Genomic DNA, 19,409 nt, shown 5'->3' with positions numbered 1-19,409 from the left:
AATTCACTTCCTTAGACTGTCCTTACTGATCTGTTTTCCTTTAATGTGCCCAAATAGTTGAATTGCTCTATCTGCTCAAGTTTTTCCCCACCATTCTATATTCTTGCCTATAACTTCGTTTTCAATATGTATCCCCTCCATGCTCAGCAGCACTCTTGAGTACTTTTATCATGAGTCTAGGATTCCTTGCTCGCAAAGCTTTACAAAACCTCATAAACTTGGTCTTCTTATGAATAATCCTCATGCCAATCAATGCTAGACCATCCACGAACCTCACTGATTTATACATCATTCCTCCCACTTTTACTCCAGCTTCCGATTCATCCCAAGTTTCTCTTACCATCTCCTCAGCGTACATGTTAAAAAGTAACAGTTATAGTAGACGGCCCTACCTCACTCCTCGGTCAATGCTTGCCCACCCAGGTAATCTGTCTGCCACCTATATACATATATGCAGTCTGGGCCATATGCAGATTACAAATGAGTCGCCAATCCCTCCAATCTATGCCAATTTTCATGAGAATATCCATTATATTTACTCACTCCATTCTATCAAATGCTGTTTTAATTTCCATGAAGCAGGCATACATGCCCTGGGTACATTCTAGATTCCTCTCCACTAAGGATCTAATTACTGCTATTGCATCTCAAGTTGACTTTCCTTTTCTAAAACCTAACTGATCTTTGCCCAAATACTCGTTTGCCCTCACCTCTATTCGTCTGTTTAATATCCTGAGTTCCACTTTCGCCACATGTAATATTAGGCTAATAGTCCTATGATCTCTGCATTCCACAGCTTTCTTCCTTTTTGGTAGTGGAATTAGAACTGTTTTCATGAAATCCTCCTGCCCACATCCCTCCTAATAGATCCTGCATTTCCAACCAATAAGGCAAATGAATGTTGGAAATATATAATAAAAACTATGAATACATAATAATTTGGAATCCGTTAGCGAGCTTATAAGTCTCAGCAGGCTCTTAATTACTTTAAGTAAATGAAAGGTCGTAGCACTTTTCCACAAGAATTTTTAATGCGTACAACGCGTTTCGGCTCACTGAGCCATCATCTGGTACAAGACGCTTGAACACATGTGAAGATCCCTTTTATACCCTTGAGAGAGGATAGTATTGGAGAAGGAGAGGATTTGACATCTTTGAGGATGGGGGGGGGGGGGGGGTGGGATCGGGTGTACAGAGTATAGACAATGGGGAAAGATACAACTACGGGATGTGGAGAACCCACGTTGGAGGGAGGGTTCTGGTCATAACTGTAAAATGACGACACGTGCGGAAGACCATAGCAAAACAGGAGGAGGGGGTGTTGAGAAGAGTGAAAAAAAGGGGGGGGGGCTTAGGGTAAAAAGAGGCCGCGTGTCTTTTGAAAGTGAGAGGAGTAAGTAGCGGCGCAGGAAAAAAGGCGGGGTGAGGAGTCCCTTTGGGTTAGCTGAGAAGGAGTTAACTTTCACTCGCGTTGTACGCATTAAAAATTCTTGTGGAAAAGTGCTACGACCTTTCATTTACTTAAATATGTCTAACTTCCACCAATTGAAGCCTGAATCTGTTGAACTTATTCTTAATTACTTACTTACTCATGTATTCATCTTTTTGAAAAATGTTATTTGGTGTATATAAGGAGTACAATAATAAAAATATGTTGCTCACTATCTATAAAAAGATAAGTAAAGAGGGCTGAATATAAAAATGAAATTTATTCTTCCCTACATTCCATTACTGAACAGAAAACAAGAAATATACCTAGGTAATTGAATGATCTATGGCCGTTTAACAGTTGAAAGAAAATAAATTCCCCCACCTCTTTGCTGGGAAAAAAGGTGGGGGGGGGGGGGGGTATTTTGAAGGATGACCAAAGAAAAAGACAAAACTATAAAACTAGGACAAACACACTTACGCACCACGTGGATTTGCTCAGAGGAACAAATTTCCGCGTAGATCTCAATCACACACACACTCAGGTTTCTGAAACTTCCCCTTAAACTCCTATCCTATTGCAGCACAATCATTTCACCTCCCTCATTAAATAAATATTTCCACTATGGTCAATATATTACATAACATGCTCCATGTAACTACTAGAAAGTATTTGATAGATCTCAAATAATTATGCTCAAAGTACGATCTCGAATACCTCAAATACTTTGAATTTCGTGCCATACACTGTTCGCACACACGTCGTGGTAGTTGACTCGGAAAAACGTAGTGGACTCTAGTCGTTTGGTGCATGCAGTGCCGTTTTAGGCAAGTTGACGAACTAAATCAAATTCGCGGATTAGAGTGGTGAAAAGATATCGTTCGACATGAGGAACTGAAAATGATAGGGGGGGAAAAAACAGAAAATCCTTGGTTTCCCTCATGAAACCCTAAAAAAAATTAAATTGGCAGGAAAAAAATATCGACTTTTGGGGGACCTTCCGTTATACGTATATTGAGCTAATGCTCCCGAACCATTCCACTCATCGGAAAGATCATCACGAATTCGAATACTGCAAGGATGCGGGCTTCCCCTTACATCAGTTTTGTTACTTTTGGCTGAATGACGGCTGTGCAATGATGCGTCAAAGCTGATAAAGGATCGAAATTTTCATTAAAATAATAGTAGAATATGCCATATGCGCAGGCCACTGGATGAATGCATCAATACACCAACATTAAAAAAATTATTTCCACCACTTCTCATTCTATGCTCATCCAGGATGAACCCACAAGATGGAACTCCCTTTTTCAAATGATGAGGCGTCTTCCGGAACAGAGGCAAGCCATAACATTAGCTGCCTCTAACCTGAGTTTAATGTAGATATAACTCCACCACAGTGCGATGCTATCAAGCAATTGATTGATGTTTCAAAGGAGCAACATTTCTTGCTAGTGGAAGTGCAGTCTCAGTTTCTTAAGTTACCCTAGTGAATAGCATTATTAATATCCTAGAAACTAAGAAATAGTAAGAAATTCACATAGTAATCTACAAGGTTTCATCAATGATTTGAGTTTTCCAGTAAAACTTGGTATGAATTTCTGGAAAAAGAACAATTATTATTTTTTGCCACAATTCAAAACCAGTGATTTCCAAGATTCAAATTAAGTAAAGATGATGAAAAATCAATTGGCTTTGGAGATGACAAGTCTGTATAAACAAAGTCACCCAACAAAAACAGATACCTCAGGAAAAGTGCAACCAAAAATAGCTGATGTAAAGCAGCAACAATCAATGTGGGGAATTTATTCAAAATAAAAAAATTGATTTTTAAAATGTATTTGATGTATACCTTTTTATTTATACATTCATCAAGTGAAATAGAAGAAAAAATGTACTTTTAATATGCTTTGCATAGTTCTAGTATTCGAGGTGTTCGAAATTCGAGCAATGATTTAATATTCGAATTCGATATTGTTCGATAAATCTGCTATTCGACCTATCTCTAGTGATTACCTATGATTTGTAATTGAAGGAGGTAAACAAATCCCTGCCACAAATTTTACTGTGGAAATTTTATTCGGAAACTTTACAGTAGATATTCAAGAATTGAGAAGGAATAAGGGAAATGAAATAAAAAGGCACTTTCATCACTTGATTCTAAATAGATGTATAGATTTCATAACTTATGCCACATTAATAAGAGATATAATTTCTTGGAGGTTTCTTACACATAACTCTGCCGATTAAAAAGTAAGCTTCTAACCAACTTCATACAGTATTGAAGGATTGAATGGTGAAAATTAAAATGTGTAAGCTTGTCATAGATGTTTGTTACCTGTTATGTATTCCAATGCATCCCAAGGAATAATTCCATCAGCACAAAACATTTTCAAGTTATTGAGAGCACATTCTCTGTCACTGTCACTAAATGCATAAACAATATTCCAAGCCAGAGGACCAAATTTTTTCCGCTCCTGAACGATAGCATGAAAAAAACATATACCAAAAACAAGCCTCCTCCAATCCATCCCCAGCACTGAAAAAGTTGAATATAACACCTAAAAATTAATTGGATAAGATAATTATCATTCAGTTATAGCTACTTCAGTTATAACAGTTACCATTGTCTTCAAAGAAATCAGGGTCCATATCCATAAGTGCCCTTTTCACATTTGCCCTCAACCCTTTTGGAGGCTCATTTGTGACCTTTACTGAATTCTGAAGAACGAAAACAGGAAAATCTTTCGATGGCATTGAGCTCAAATAAAGCCTAAAATTGGTGTTTACTTTTTCTGGCTCTTCTGTTATTTTTTGAATTATTTGTTCCATAGAATTCATCCACGAAGTAGCTAAATGGCAATTCTAAAAAGAGACATTTTACATTCGAATGGTAAATAACAAAAATATTTATACACTCATGTGTTACAAGGCTGAAATAGCATTAATGTGCACTACATAGGTAAGAATGAAGTAATCCAAAGGATTTGGTAGGCAAATAGAGCATATGTCAAACATGGAAAATTTAGAATCAGATGTGCAAGATTATCAACATGTGCCAATCTCTTTTCATGATAGCACGAACATAAGAAATTCCTGCATGAAAAGAGATAAGTTTGAACTTATGAGAAGCAACAAAATACTAACCTGCAAAAATACCCATTCTCCTCTCTGAACCCCCAAATTAATCATTTTTTCTGCAACAGGTCCTTGCCCTTGGCCTAGAGATATGGAATGAATTTTATCTTCGAAATCCATTTCCTGAGCAAAACGTTGAAATGAGCCAAAAGGATCAGACCCTGTTGTTAGCACAAATATCAATGGAGTCACATTTGATGTGTCTTGATACCTATGCACAAAAACATCCAAAATAAATTTCACAGAACAAAATTGATGAAGAAATTTTGGTGATGAGTAAGGACAGTAAATAAAGCTATAAAAACTTACATAGGAAGGAATATTTCTCGGGTTTCCCACCGGGTGTCGTATCGGGTTGTAGTTCCCAACGTTTCCATGACTAAGTCCGTCATCGTCATCAACCCCTGATGACGATGACGGACTTAGTCATGGAAACGTTGGGAACTACAACCCGATACGACACCCGGTGGGAAACCCGAGAAATATTCCTGCAGAGCATACGCCAGGAAAAACTCAGATTCTACAAAACTTACATACTTTACTAAACCAAATGTATACATATTTACCTTGACTAAATTCAGTTAATCTCAACACAACTACTTACACAGATTGCAGTATAATTGGAGGGCTTTCAATGAAAGGTTTTCCAAGATTTTCCTTGACGAATTCTGTGATAGCGAAGACCAGCTGGAAATTTGATTGAAAAATTTAACACACATTATTTAATTTAAAACACATTATTATCAACTCTTTACAATGTGAGATTGTATTTTCTTGAGAATTCTAGGTGAATTTTTTTACAATTAAAAAAACAAGCTGATACTTCAATTACGTGACATTGTGCATTATGTGGCATTGCATGGCAAAACTACCTTATTGAACATGCACGATTTCTATAAATTGACATTTAATTCGGGAAAAAAATTAATTGTTTATGTTGCTTACATAAGTGAATATCTTATACTCTGTAAAAATGGTTCAAAGGCTTTCAAAATAATTAAATAATTAAATGATGGAGATCTGAGTGCATATTAGTTGTAATTTGTGCAGAATGATAATTTTTTTGAATTGCATACATATATGATACTCATGAACAATAAGCCTAACAATGTAAAAATCTCTTTTTCTTTGAGCAACATGTTATCTTTTATTTTGTGTCTTGCAAGAGAAGGAGAAGCTAATTACTTGTTCATGATTTGCCTACCCTTCTTCTCTTCCATCTTTCCTTCTAATATTGTTTTCATCAGGCCAGCATGCCTCAGATTGCGGCCAGCTAAGTTGTCCTGTCTTCTGCTTAAGGTTTTCAAAATACCTCTCTTTTCTCCCACTCTTCTTAGCACTTTCTCATTCCTTACATGGTTGATCCACTTTATCTTTTAGTGTGAACGCTCCTTATAATCAAAGAATATGTAGCAAATAACAAGAAGGCCTATTAGTAATATCACAAAGTACAACTTGCACTGGGCGCAGGGCAATATGACGAACAACACGGCAGCTAGCTTGCTCAACGACCTTCTTCTTCAAGTGAACGTAAGCGACTGGCTGGTGCGCCATGGCATCACTGACTCCTGGCGGTTGGAATGGCAACTTCAGGAAACGATTGCACAGCTAATTTTGGCCGCCACAATCTTATTCATTCTTTGATAGCATTACATTTTGAATGCTTCCACTCTTGACTTCTCTGCTCCTGTCAACATCTAAGCCTCGCTTCCATTGAGAGACATGCTCTATATGTAGCAACCGATGAATTGTTTCCTTACTTCTAAACTTGTATTATTGAAGAATGTACTCAAGACAATCATGGGCAAATCAAAAAGAGATAGATACATGTCGCTCACTGTTTGTTGAGCTGGAACTTCTCACAGTAACATGCCTCTTCACATTGAAATTGTGTGTCTTAATTAACCTGAACCTCCACTCACATTAAAGCAAATCAGGATATCCATGATCACCTAACTAGGTCACATTCATATGTGCACATAGCCCTCCACAAAAAGAAACGGACCTCCATAGCTATGGGCTCAAAAGGGTATAACCTACTCCTCCACAAACTCAAGTGTATCACCTCAGTGAAAAGATTTAAAGCCAACCTTAAAATGGTAAATGTTTTTACAGCCTACAAGAGTACTACAACAACCCATAACTTAATGAAAATGAAAAAGCAGGAGCAATTTCCACAATTTTACATTTATTAATACTACCGGTTTCGCTTTTCAGCATCATCAGGTACAAAAATATCAAGTGCGCTACGCCCATAACTTTGCATAAATATGTATGTAAGTCCCTCTTCATTATCTCATTATGTTCATTGTTTGGTGTTGTACTAATTGTTCATTATGTTAAGAATATACATTGCTTGGCATTAAATATTTTGCTTGCTTAACTTCCTTGAATGTCTTCTATCTATGTTTTAGTTCACACTGTAACATCTGATCTTCTGGGCAAATAAAAATATTATTATTATCGGCAATTGAAAGATTCTTCTTTTTGTAGATAGCCCTTTTTGCCAGCACTATTCTACTGTCTATTTCTTACTTGCTTTGTCCATCATTGGTAATTCAGCTTCCTAGGTAAGAAAACTAATCTCTTCAAGCTTTTACTTTCCTAGATTAACGCTTGCCAAGCCTCCTCTCTTTTGCAGCTAACTAATACCTAAGTCTTCTTTCTGTTGATTTTCAGCTGATATCTGACCACTGTCCTTTCTGTATTTGTTGAAGTCTTCTTCAAATCATTCTCTACCTCAACAATGACTGCAATGTTCTGCATACAAATTCTTTCTCCATGGATATTGACACTCAAAGCCTTCTCCTTTATTTCATGGATGGCTTTCTCAATGTAAACATACATATAAAATTACAAGGGACAGAGCACACCCTTGTCTCACTCCTTTCTCTTATCTTGCTCCTGCACAGTTGGGCCCACATTTTACAACAGCTACTTGGTCTTTATACATGGTTTTTAGAAAACCTTAACACTACAAATAACATACAGTAAAAAGGTAAAGAACTTAGTCCTAAGTTTTACTAAACAGTAAATAAGTTTATTATGTAGTGTAGAAAGTCTTGACCAACCCTGATTTGAAAACATTTGGTCAAGGCAAATTATTTTTTCTCTGTGGATTTTTCGCACAATTTTTGCATTGCGGGTGACTCCCGTAAAAGTTATCACCGTGGCTAGTCCCGAAATACAGTGGAACTTGGTTAGTACGTTCCTCGTTCGTAAGTTTTCCTCCTTAGTACGGCAATTTCTCTCGGCCCCGGTACCATCCGAACAAAATACAGGTTTAAGTATTTGGATAGTACATTTGGAAAAATTGCGCTTTCCTGGTGAGTACGCTCAATTGCTTGCCGTGACGCAACCCGCAATTTGTCCTCCAGTATCTTCTTAAGGGTTGTAAGCCTCCAAATTCATGATTTAATTTATTCTTATTAGCCATTGACATTCTTACATTCATTCCATATCTCTCTTTCTACCACCGTGATTTATCCAATTGCATTTCTCAATTCTTGTGACATGATGAATAATAAAATGCGGTCATTTTTCGGGAATGTCTAACTATGCAAAACTGCAGCCAATGAGAAGCCCCAATTTTCCCCATCCCGAGCTCATCACCTTCTGTTGCCTTTGGAGTGCACTGTGCACAAATTTCGCGAGTGGGCAGTAGTTGCTATTGCACGAGTTATAATAGCGAGGGCAGTTAAATTACAATTGAAATGGAGAGAAAACTATTAGTGGAGCAGATTACAACTTAAGAAAAGATTGAAATTCACGAGGAAGTGGACCGAAATCCACTCGTAAAGCCAGTGGAGTTAGCGTGAAGATTAAACATTCCTGCATCCACATTAAGCACGACTCTAAGAAACCACGAAAAAATCCTATGTCAGTGTGACAAAAAGCGAAAGCGCGTTCGTGATGGGAAATTTCCAGAATTGGAAGATATTCTTCTTAAATGGTGCAAACAAGCCCGAAGTTCGAATGTGCCGTTCGATGGTTCCATTTATTCCTCTAGAGTGTGAAATAGCGGATCGCACTATATAAGAAACACAAAGTACTCCTTTTCCCCTAGAAGAGAGGCATCAAATTGCTCGAGAGATGAATTTCAACGAGTATTGCGAGTGTGATGATGATCTCAGTTTGCCAAACCACATCAATCGATGAAATTCATGAACAGGAGTTGAAAGAAAACGAAGATGCAAGTGATGAAGATGATGCTGAGGAAGGAAATGAGTCTTATCCAATTCCCACTTCATCTACAGCAGTCGAGGCTATAGAGTTCGTGTGTCATTGACTACTGTTGCGGGAGCAGATGATGCTCTGGATCTCCAAGCGAAACTTAGCGTAAAAATACTTGATCTCTACACGAAAGCAGACAACATTAGACAAATTTTTTTAGTAAATTTCAACTGTACAATATAAAAATCTTCTTATGTCATAATCTAATAATTTTGCGTGTCATTAATCGATATATTGATCAATATAACAATCGATATGGTATAATTCCAGAAGCAAATGTGTACGGCTGTTGCCGTAATTTAAGGTCAATAAAATTTTGCACAATTTTTATGGTGTTTAAAAACAACCAGTTGACATTTTTTCTCATGACTCAGGGTTTTCGTTATATTCTCCGAGTATGCGGTGAGTAAGAAGAAATGACTTTGCTTCACTTGTCCTCTTTCTATAAATATATGTAGGATAAATCACGGGAGATGGATGCTGTTTTCATATAATTGTGCTTGGGAAATCTATGAAACATTGTGATTTTTATTCACATGGTATTGTTTTTCAATGTAGCGCTCATTTTCTTGATTTTAAATGTAAAAAAGAGTTCAGGAAGGCAATCCTACGAGAACTGCCGATAGTAAATGTAATTATGACGACTTTTCCACGGATTGCAATTACCCCGACTGCTATCATTTACTTTGCTCGTTAGCACGTTTTCCTGGTTAGTACGTTCATTTTTTGTGGTCCCTTCAGAAACGTACTAAACAAGTTCTACTATACTTAAAATTGGAGCAGTGCTAAATGAGGAGTGGGAGCAGTATATCTATCCTGCAATGTAGGCAGCAAATAAGCCAATAGGTTTTGCGTACGGTATATATTAAAGGATAAAAAACCCATGCCGTATAATTTATAGTCTTTTGTTCAATTTCAAAAATTTAATCTTTTGCGTTTTCATCAGCTGCATTAACGGCTAAAATTATAAAATTGTAGCCAAAACGTGAAATTATAATTTATATTAAATGCACGAAACTTCAAACACATTCCTCAAACCTTTATGGAGAAAAGGACAATATAGACACAGGATGACTGAGTGACACACTACAAAAATTATGCATAAAGATACTTGCTCAATGGCTCTTCTCTTAAATAAGGTTTCATTTACTTGAACTCACCTTTTCCTCTTTTAGTGCCTTTATCAGTAATAATTTCTCAAAACTACCTAATGTTTTATCCCATGGAATAGCCGATTTACTCAAGCTTTGTGATATGTGTATCACCTGAAACAAAAAATTCTCTTAATTATGAATTTGCAATACTTTCAAATGATGATCAACTCCCAATAATAAAAACAAACCTGAAAAAAGTTCCCCAGAGTTACAGTTATTTCCCTTCCCACATTTTTTCTGAGGTCCGTAAATGATGGAAAATTATCTTCAAGGAAATTGACAGCATTCCACATTCCATCAGTTAAAAAGGCCATGTCAGGTTTTTTAGGAGCATCCTGTAAATATTGAGAATGATAATATTCTGGAAAATTCACCGTTAGCTACATTTCATCGCAGAAAGTTAACCAATTTCTACCAAAATCCTGATCATTCAAGGAAAAATGATTTTTTTACAATTACCAAGAAATGAAAACAGTTAGTAATATAAATCAAACTTTACCTAGCATAAGATAATCATTTAATAGCCAAATTTAAATGAGTATAAAATAAAGTAATACATAACTATCCCATTAAAAGTTTCTCGCAATGTTATGGCCATAATTAAAACTTTTCTCTACCCAACTACAAAATGTACCTTGTACATGCCAAGCAGATGGGGTCTAGAATTAGTTGAGAATCAACAATGGAAGGCTAGGATATTTAAATACTTTGTTCATAGGTTGCAATCCCCTAAAAATTTGATTAAAAAGTTTCAACAGGCAAGGGAGATAAGTGCTTACCGGATTCGTGGACAAAGGACCTCTCAACAGAAAGTTCCAGTAGTCAACACTTAATTTTCCAGCATTCATTAATATGTCACAGCACAGCATAAAACTGAAAACTAACTTATGTTTTTCAAATAGCCCTCTGGACACATTTGTATACACTGAGAGTGTAGTCTGATCCAGCAAAATATTGAGGCGTTCTTCAAGATCTGAGGATTTCTCAGATGTTTCTATAACCAAATTGAACAACTATAAAAAATTGAAGTGATATTAGTGTATTGACACAGCTGTATTCAGTCCATCACAAATTTATATTATAAGCATCAAGATTAAATTTTTGAAGGTTAACTGTGAATTAAACTGTATTCAAAGAATTAAATAGCTCATCAAAATGTAAAATTGAGTGTGTATTCAGTAACAACCTATTGTGTAATTGACTCAGATACCCTCAATCCTACTTCATGACATTGACTTTAAATTTATTCAGATTTTGGACAATCAAAAAAATATAAGATCCAATACTGCTACAGATACTTGCCTGATTAAAATATTTGAGGGAGTACTGATACATTGGATCAATGTCTGCAAGCCTGGCAACAACAAAATACATAACAGCTCCGCGAACTGAAACAGAGCGATACTTTTCTCTTGCGATAGATATTTTCTTTTCTGTTGCTTCACTCTGTTCTAATCTTGAAGCTATAATTGCAGCTGTTTCCTAAAACAAATTGTTTTAAAATAAGAATGCAAATATATGGAGCACAAATATAATCCTAGAAATATTTTTATTAGGGATGAAAAGCAAGATGATACTAGAGGAAGCATGACAAGATATGACACAGTAAAAAATTATTACCTTGCTTTCATTCAACGTATCTATTAACTCCTCATCATCAAGTATGTTTCCTTCACTTGTAAATAAAAGTTTAAGAATCTTTTCTTCTATTGCCTTTAGTTGCTGCTTGTCACTATTAATTCTAATAATGAGATCACTTCTTTGCTGTTCTAAATCAGGGCGTTCAAGCCTTACCACATCACTTAAAGTTGCAAAGGATAAAAATTTAGGACAGAGAAAGTGGTGGTTACATTAGCACATACCTATTTACTTGGTAAAAGTAAAAATCATATAAATTTTCATTATTTATAACTAAAAATATAGAGAATATCAACCATCTATTTCCCGATAGCATATATATGGATAGTTGAATAAACTTATGAGCACTACAAATTTAAAAACACTGAAAAATCCACAAATTTACCTCAATAGCTGGTCATCAAGACCAGACTGAGTGACTGTGAAGTTGATGACGGTAGTTTTTACACATACTTCTGGCAAGAAGTGAGGATTTGATAGTTTTGTGGACATATAAAATCGAAAATTTGGATCATACTCGATATCTGTATCACCAAACCGAATGAGTAACCTGCCACCCTGCAAAAATACATCATATGTGATCATTCTATACATAAGTCATAAATTTCTATTTGAAACTCATCAAGTTCAACTCTGCTCATACATGCTTGAATGTATTCTTTTGAAGTATAGTATCTAATGATGGCTCCAAAGTTTCATGCACATGCTCCATAAGAACAGGTTTTCCAATGCTGACACATCCTTCTAATATCTTTAAAAAATTCGGTGTGGTGACTTTGATTCTTCTTAAATTGTTTTCTGCCTCCATTTGGCGTATCCACAGATTAGCCTAAAGGAAACGAGTAAATAACTAATTCTACACTCAACAAAACCTATACATTTATCAATCTAAATTGTATAATTAAAACCATGGACATTTCAGCATTAAGACTGCCATGCTTATTCTTTTAATGCAATGAGAGAATGTACTCTCTTTTTTCGTTGCTTATTCTCTCACTAAATTCAAGTATTTCCTTTAATCCCTCCATTTTGCATATCTACAATGTGCTTTGCAATAATTTTTTGAGGACAGAGAACTTAATATTCACCACAACAATACAGCCAAGTAAGACCATTAAGGTGATTACCCAATAATATAACACACAATCTGATAAAAGGACTTCATTGGAGAAATAGGAGCCAATGTATAAACTTTATTACTCTCTTCTCAGCAATTACTTTCAAGAACAAGAAAGGAAAAAAATAGATTTTTTCACTTAAACATTGGTTATGCACATACATTACTACTAACCTGATCTTGTGGGTCTATCATCAGTGGCCATTTACGAGTTTGTGTGACCAGAACACCGTTTTCAACAGACATCATATCCCGAGGCAAGCCAAATGTATTCCATTGACGGATTTCAAAAGGATCAGCAAGAACATTAATCACACTGTAATTATTGAATTAAGATGAATTTTTGAACACTGAATATTCTTTAAGCTAAATTTTATCTCGAAGTAAAGTCATTACGTGTTAGGTATGAAAAAATTTACCTGAAGTTATCTGACACTGGAATCTTCAAATTCCTGCAGCTTTTGGTCCACTCATTCACGAGATCAACACGATAGTTACTAGTGAAAGCACCAAGGTAAGCCACAAAGGCAGATGATATAAGAATGTTGCCAGTCACATTTTCCAGTTCAACACCAAAGTCCTAACAATTAAATTAGATATGCATTAGATTTTACACAATACTTGCAGGGAACATTAACAGTGGCATAGCCAGGAATTTCGTTCGTGAGGTGGGGGGTCCAGGGGGGAAAATGTTTTAAAAACAGGGTAAAAAGTAATGGGTTTTAAACTACTCTAAACACTTTTCATGATCGAAAAACTTCATTTGTTAAATAAATATTTTGCAAATTCATGATTTTTCAATATTTTGTTTTCTTTTATGAAGGAAAATAATTATGTTTTATATTTTGGGGGCTCGGGGTGTCCGGGCCCCCAAAGGATACATGGGTGTGTTAAAAGGGGAGCGTGTGTGTCACCTTTGGTTGCTCTCGAAATGATTCTCGCTCACTTCTACCTCTATGACACTTTATTCTTCACACTTATACAAACAGGACTCTCCAGCCCAGACACTCTCCGTGTCCCTCCGCACACTTGACTTCACTCAACTCCACTGTCCTTACGGCTTCTCGACGCGTCCCAACGCGTCCCCTTGAGCCACCTCTGTTGGTTCACGGTCACTCCCTCAGGGGGCAGCATCTCCCGGGGGGGGGGGACACGCCGCCTGGCGGCGTAACAGTCGGCCTTTCCTGACCCCAGGACCGCCCTCGGTCCTCTGCCAGACAGTCAGGGTGCTCGGGTTGACCACCTTGCCGTCATCTTCTTCTTCTGCGTTCAAGGGGGAGGAGTCATCTTCTTCTTCTGCATTCAAGGGGGGGTCGTCATCTTCTTCTTTTGCATTCAAGGGGGTTCGTCATCTTCTTCTTCTGCATTCAAGGGGGGGCAACACCAGGGTCTCATGCGATCGGAGCTAAACACAGAGTTGAAGGGTCTTTGAGTGCGTTTTGCACCGGGGATGTCACGTAGGAGGTACCTGTCCCTTGGCAACACTTCGACTACCTGATATGGACCCTTAAACTTTGGTGCTATCTTCCTCGAAGTCCCAGTCGATTGGGCTTCCCTTTCCACTAGCACTAAATCTCCTTGCTGATATTTTCGGGGTATTTTATGGCACGCGTCATACCTTTGCTTTTGCCTCCCTTGGACCACTGCTATTCTAGCTAAAGCTTCTGCCCTAACTTGTTCTACGGATCCCTTTTCCTCCTTACTGTCACTATCCTGCAACGACAATACTACCCGATTACCTAAGGCATTTCGCAGACTGTACGCAAACAAGAGTTCGTGGGTGCTCTTCCCCGTCGTCTTGTTCACCATTGAGTTCATCGCAAACTGAATCTCACGCAATCCAACGTCCCAGTCACTTCCATCCTCTGATGTGTATTTCGTGGAAATAGCCCTAGTAATTACACTGTTTGACCTTTCAACCTGCCCGTTTGCTCTTGGGGTGGCTGTCGCGTTCTTTATGTGTTTGATCTGATTCTTGCCACAAAACTCTTCGAACTCCTTTGCAGTGAAGGCGGTTCCCTCTGTCTGATATCAGACGCTCGAGGCACCCAAATAGGCTAACGATATCCTTCAGCGCTTCACAAACTGGCTTCGTTTTTGTGTTCCTTACTGCTCTCAGCACTATGAACTTGGTGAAGTTATCCTGATAAGCTAGTACGTACTCATGGCCTCTCTTACTTCGTGGAAATGGTCCCAGATGGTCCACATGAACTGTATGAAATGGGGTGGCTACCCTCTCAATTGTGTGTAATGTCCCCTCCTTCATTCCTCCAGTTCTCTTGTGGTAGGCACACTCAATGCAGGCCGCGATGTACTTCTTCACTCTTCGCCTCATTTTCGGAAACCAGAAATGCCTCTTGATCTGTTCAAGAGTTTTCTCCTCTGCGTAGTGCCCTAAATCGTCATGGCTGCCTTTTATGATCCGCCAAATAGCATCTTTAGGAACCACCCACTTGGCTCCTCCGTCTGATTTGCGGCAAACCCGGTTGTCCCTTTTGATGTAGTCAGTGTGTACTTGACGTTCGTCATTGCTACATGCAGGTTTCTTCAATATTCCATGTATCCTCTTAATCTCTGGGTCTTGGAGCTGCATTGTCAGAAGCCAATCTGCTTCATCAATCCTCAAAGTGAATATCTTTAGATCAGCAGTCTCGGGTATCTCCGCTTCTTCGACGGGATTCCGGCTAAGGGCATCAACATGGCTCATGCTTCTCCCTGGCCTGTACTCTACGGTGAAATCATACTCTTGTAGTCGCAACCACCATCTTGCGATTCGAGGAAGCATTTCCTTCTTCATCATTGTGGCTTTCAAGGCGTTACAATCTGTTACCACTTTGAATTCTCGGTTAAGTAGATACATCCGGAACTTATCTATCGCTTCTACTACTGCCAATGCCTCAAGTTCATAGCTATGGTACATCTTTTCTGCCTCTGTTGTCTGTCGACTATAATACGCAATGGGCCTTAGAGTTTCACCTTCTCGACTCTGTATCAGGATCCCAGCCAGGCCACTCTTGCTGGCGTCGGTGTGTACTTCGTGCACCGCCTGCGCGTCGAATAAGGCCAACGTTGGTCGTTCCACCAATTTCCTTTTTAATTCTTGGAATGCACTCTGCTGCTGTTGGCCCCACCCAAAGGCTACATCTTTCTTTGTCAGTCGCGTCAGGGGTCTGCTAAGAATCGCGAAACCTGGTATAAATCTTCTCAAGAAGCTGGTCAATCCCAAAAATTGCCTAACTTCGTGGACATTCACGGGCCTACGAAAATCGTTGACTGCCTTGATTTTTCTCTCGCCCGGCTTTATTCCTTCGTTACTTATCTTGAAGCCTAAATAGTCTACTTTGTCCTTGAAGAACTCACACTTTGAGGGCTTCAAAGTCAGACCCACTTCCTTCAGCACCTTGAGGAACCTGGTTAGCTTCTCCAGCCCTTCCTCAACGGTCTTACTCGGGATCAAGACGTCGTCCATATACACGAGAACGTCTCCAGGTTTTGTCATCCTAGTCACTTTGTTCATCATCTGATTAAAAGCGGCCGGCGCATTGACGAGACCGAAGGGGACCTTTCTAAACTGATACACTCCCTGGGTCGTCACGAAAGCGGTCAGTGGTCTCGACTTAGTCGCCACGGGGATCTGGTAATACCCTGATGCAAGATCAAGCGTAGTGTAATACTTGTTCCCAGCAAGCCTATCTAGCTGTTCCTCGATAGCGGGCATCGGAAACTTGACCTTCTTCGTCTTCCGGTTCAATTCCCTATAGTCAATGCAGAGCCGGTTCTCACCGCTGGCTTTCTTAACAAGTAGTGCTGGGCTTGAGTAATCAGACGTTGATTCCTCTATAATGCCCAACTTTAGCAACTCGTCGACTTCCCTCTGCATCTCCGCTCGTTGTGCATAAGGTAGACGATACGGACGCAGATTTACCGGTTGCTCATCGTTTACCTCTATATCGAAACTCTCCACCTTTGCTGTACCCAGTTCACTCATAGTCATAGCAAAGCATTCTCTGAATTCGTTCACTAGATCACATACTGAGTCTTTTTCTCTTTCTGTTAAATTGTCGCTGATTTTAATATCATCCTTCCTGATCAGTCCCTTTTCTTTCACTGTCCGAACCTTTGGTTCCGGCTCTTCACCATTTTCCAGATCAAGTTTAATAATTCGCAACTCTCCGTATTCCTTCTCAACTCGGATGTCCCTCTGGTCGAGTGCACTTCGTCCGATAATTATGGCATCATCCTGCGAATAGTCCGGGACAATTAACACCTCAACGTTAAAGTCCACGCCATCCACTTTTAATGCCATTTGTTTTGAACCAATGACCCTACAACCCCCACATCCGAATCCGGACAAACGTTTCAAGCTTTTCTCGTACTTCAATCCAATTTTCTCTGCCACACCTTGCCTCATTGTCACTACCTTGCTTCCTAGATTGACAAATCCAAGGATGCGGTCATTATTAATCTCCACCCATTTATGATATTCATCTTTCACCTTCTCATTTGCCCAGCTAATAATCTTAACGTTTCCTCTCCTCTCAACTGCCTGCCCATTTCTTTTATTTGCCTGAGGGCACTCCCTTGATACATGCCCACTTTTCTTGCAGGTGAAGCAAAGTCTAACGTGAGCTGGTTTTTGGCAATCTTTCGCCATATGACCAAACTCGGCACAGTTAAAACATTTCATCTGCCCTGACTTCCTTTCTCCTTTCGATTCCCACGGTCGATCTACTAATTTCTCACTCGACGTAGAATCTAAACTCCGAATGAATGGCTTTTCTTCGACTCACGTACGTTCTACCACACATTCGTACCGTTTGATTTTACTCAACAGTCCCTCTACATCCTGGGGGTCTATTCTCTAACTCGAAGCGCGGTAGCTTTCTGGTGGAAAGATGCTTAATTAAGCTACTTGCTCCCACTTGTATTCTCTAACGCTGAAGCTCCGGCGAAGGGAGCTTGCAGAAGCTACCGGTAGCTTATTAGGCTCCTACCCTTATTCTCTATGGGCTGTGAAGCTACTTCCGTAGCTTCAAACTAGCTACCACGGTAGCTTCGCGAAGCGCACCCTCGGGACCCCGCGCTTCAGCTAGCTACCATCAAAATACATAGGGAATTCATACGAACCGCCGTAAACCAAGTAGCGCATGTCGCTTATTTTTTGTTCTATCCCATCACTATCTTTCTTGGCACGGCTAGCGATAGAGTGGTAAACAAGGAAAGTGTTGACTATTTTTGTTGTTTTGCGTAATTATTTTCTTTAATGAGGTCGGGAATGCTGCGTAAATTATTTGAAGCCTTCAATTATTGTATTCTTAACTAAGTAGTGGGCATGAGTGACAAATTTCGTGACTAAACATATATGTTCGGAGTGAACTATCGATCACGTTAACTAGTTGATTTCATTATTTGGAGAAGAAAAATGTTGCTTTCAATCATTTTATTTCACGTGAAATCGTATTTTGCATGAAGTCATTACTAGTGAGAAGAAAAACCCGAAAACAGTGATTATTATTGATGTTGCGAGAGACTGTTGTAGTGACGGTACAAATTGATGCGTTGAAATCATTACCAATGCCAATGTATCCACTGCACAGAGATGGATGTCTTATTTTTGCAAGTGTTTATACATTTATGATTAACTTTACCGTGCATTATAAGTAACGATCTTTGTTGTGAAGTGATTGTGTGAAGAGAGTTTAGTGTTACATAGATGCAGATCGTAGAGAGGTGGATATTGTGTTATAATGCAATGTAAGGTGTTTCATGATAGTTATTAATAAATTTTTTGCTCTTCCAATGAATAAATGTGTTCATGATATCATTCTGCTTTCATTTGTGTCTTTGGCCATATATACGCGTTTAATTTCAGTGCCGGTAGTTAAGTTGGTGTATTTGTTTTGAATTTTGAGAAAATGTAGCCATGGATATTCTAGAAGCCCACGGAGGAAGTCATCACAAAAACAATAATATAATATGACTTTAATATTGAGAGAAGGAACTCCGTTTAATAGGTTGTTTTTTCATAATGATGGTCAAGTTCTAATGAATCGCCCTCGCTTGCAATAGTGCAAGGTTGGCGGTTGGCATATAATACTGATTCATAAAACCATTTAAATATTAATTTAGCCGTCGTGAGAACGGCACGACAGTAGAGTTTTGTGTAAATATCGTTTGAAGCATATTGTGAGCCTAAAATGATTGCTTAGGCCAATCTGAGTGAAATGACGTAACTTTCAAACATAATTTTCTCCACCTTCCCATTAACTTTGTTGTAGATATTCCCGAAATAATATACACTTATCGTATGCACATGTTATTGCGATATTCTCTCGCAGTGCAAGAAGGAACAATCTCTGCAAAGAAACAGTTGGTCATCAAAATTTTTGTATCAAACATACAAAAGCATAAGGAGCGATGAGTGTAAAGTTCTCGGGAATTAGAACGACAATGTGATAGCATTGGTTTAATGTGTTGGTAGTTTACTAACATTTTCTCTTCATTATATTTACATGGCCTACATGATTATCAATCGTGACATAAACTGCTGCATCGATCGAAACTATTGAATTGATATAAAAGCCGCTTAGCCAAATATAATTATTTCTATGTATTTCTATTATTATTCGTATTTCTATTATTATAAAAGCTAAAGGCACTCAGCATTTCGTAATTTACAAAGCACATTAATTTCAACTAG

General features: G+C 38.4%; 1 protein-coding gene across 1 annotated transcript in view; it reads right to left on the bottom strand.

The window, feature by feature from the left end:
- LOC124159738 (dynein axonemal heavy chain 6) overlaps positions 1–19,409 on the bottom strand; it is a 126,592-nt gene that overhangs the window by 16,629 nt on the left and 90,554 nt on the right. Inside the window, exons 51-63 of the mRNA XM_046535648.1 lie at positions 13,129–13,289; positions 12,884–13,025; positions 12,236–12,421; positions 11,978–12,150; positions 11,575–11,755; positions 11,257–11,436; positions 10,734–10,967; positions 10,143–10,289; positions 9,961–10,065; positions 5,172–5,254; positions 4,577–4,778; positions 4,054–4,294; positions 3,768–3,968 (exon numbers count right to left, since the gene is read on the bottom strand). Coding sequence (XP_046391604.1) covers positions 3,768–3,968; positions 4,054–4,294; positions 4,577–4,778; positions 5,172–5,254; positions 9,961–10,065; positions 10,143–10,289; positions 10,734–10,967; positions 11,257–11,436; positions 11,575–11,755; positions 11,978–12,150; positions 12,236–12,421; positions 12,884–13,025; positions 13,129–13,289 — 2,236 coding nt within the window. The remainder of the gene's footprint in view (positions 1–3,767; positions 3,969–4,053; positions 4,295–4,576; positions 4,779–5,171; positions 5,255–9,960; positions 10,066–10,142; positions 10,290–10,733; positions 10,968–11,256; positions 11,437–11,574; positions 11,756–11,977; positions 12,151–12,235; positions 12,422–12,883; positions 13,026–13,128; positions 13,290–19,409) is intronic.

Source organism: Ischnura elegans, chromosome 5 (assembly GCF_921293095.1).
Source record: "Ischnura elegans chromosome 5, ioIscEleg1.1, whole genome shotgun sequence".
Classification (NCBI taxonomy): domain Eukaryota; kingdom Metazoa; phylum Arthropoda; class Insecta; order Odonata; family Coenagrionidae; genus Ischnura; species Ischnura elegans.
Note: the sequence above shows the minus strand (reverse complement) of the source record. Positions and strands in the feature narration are given on the sequence as shown.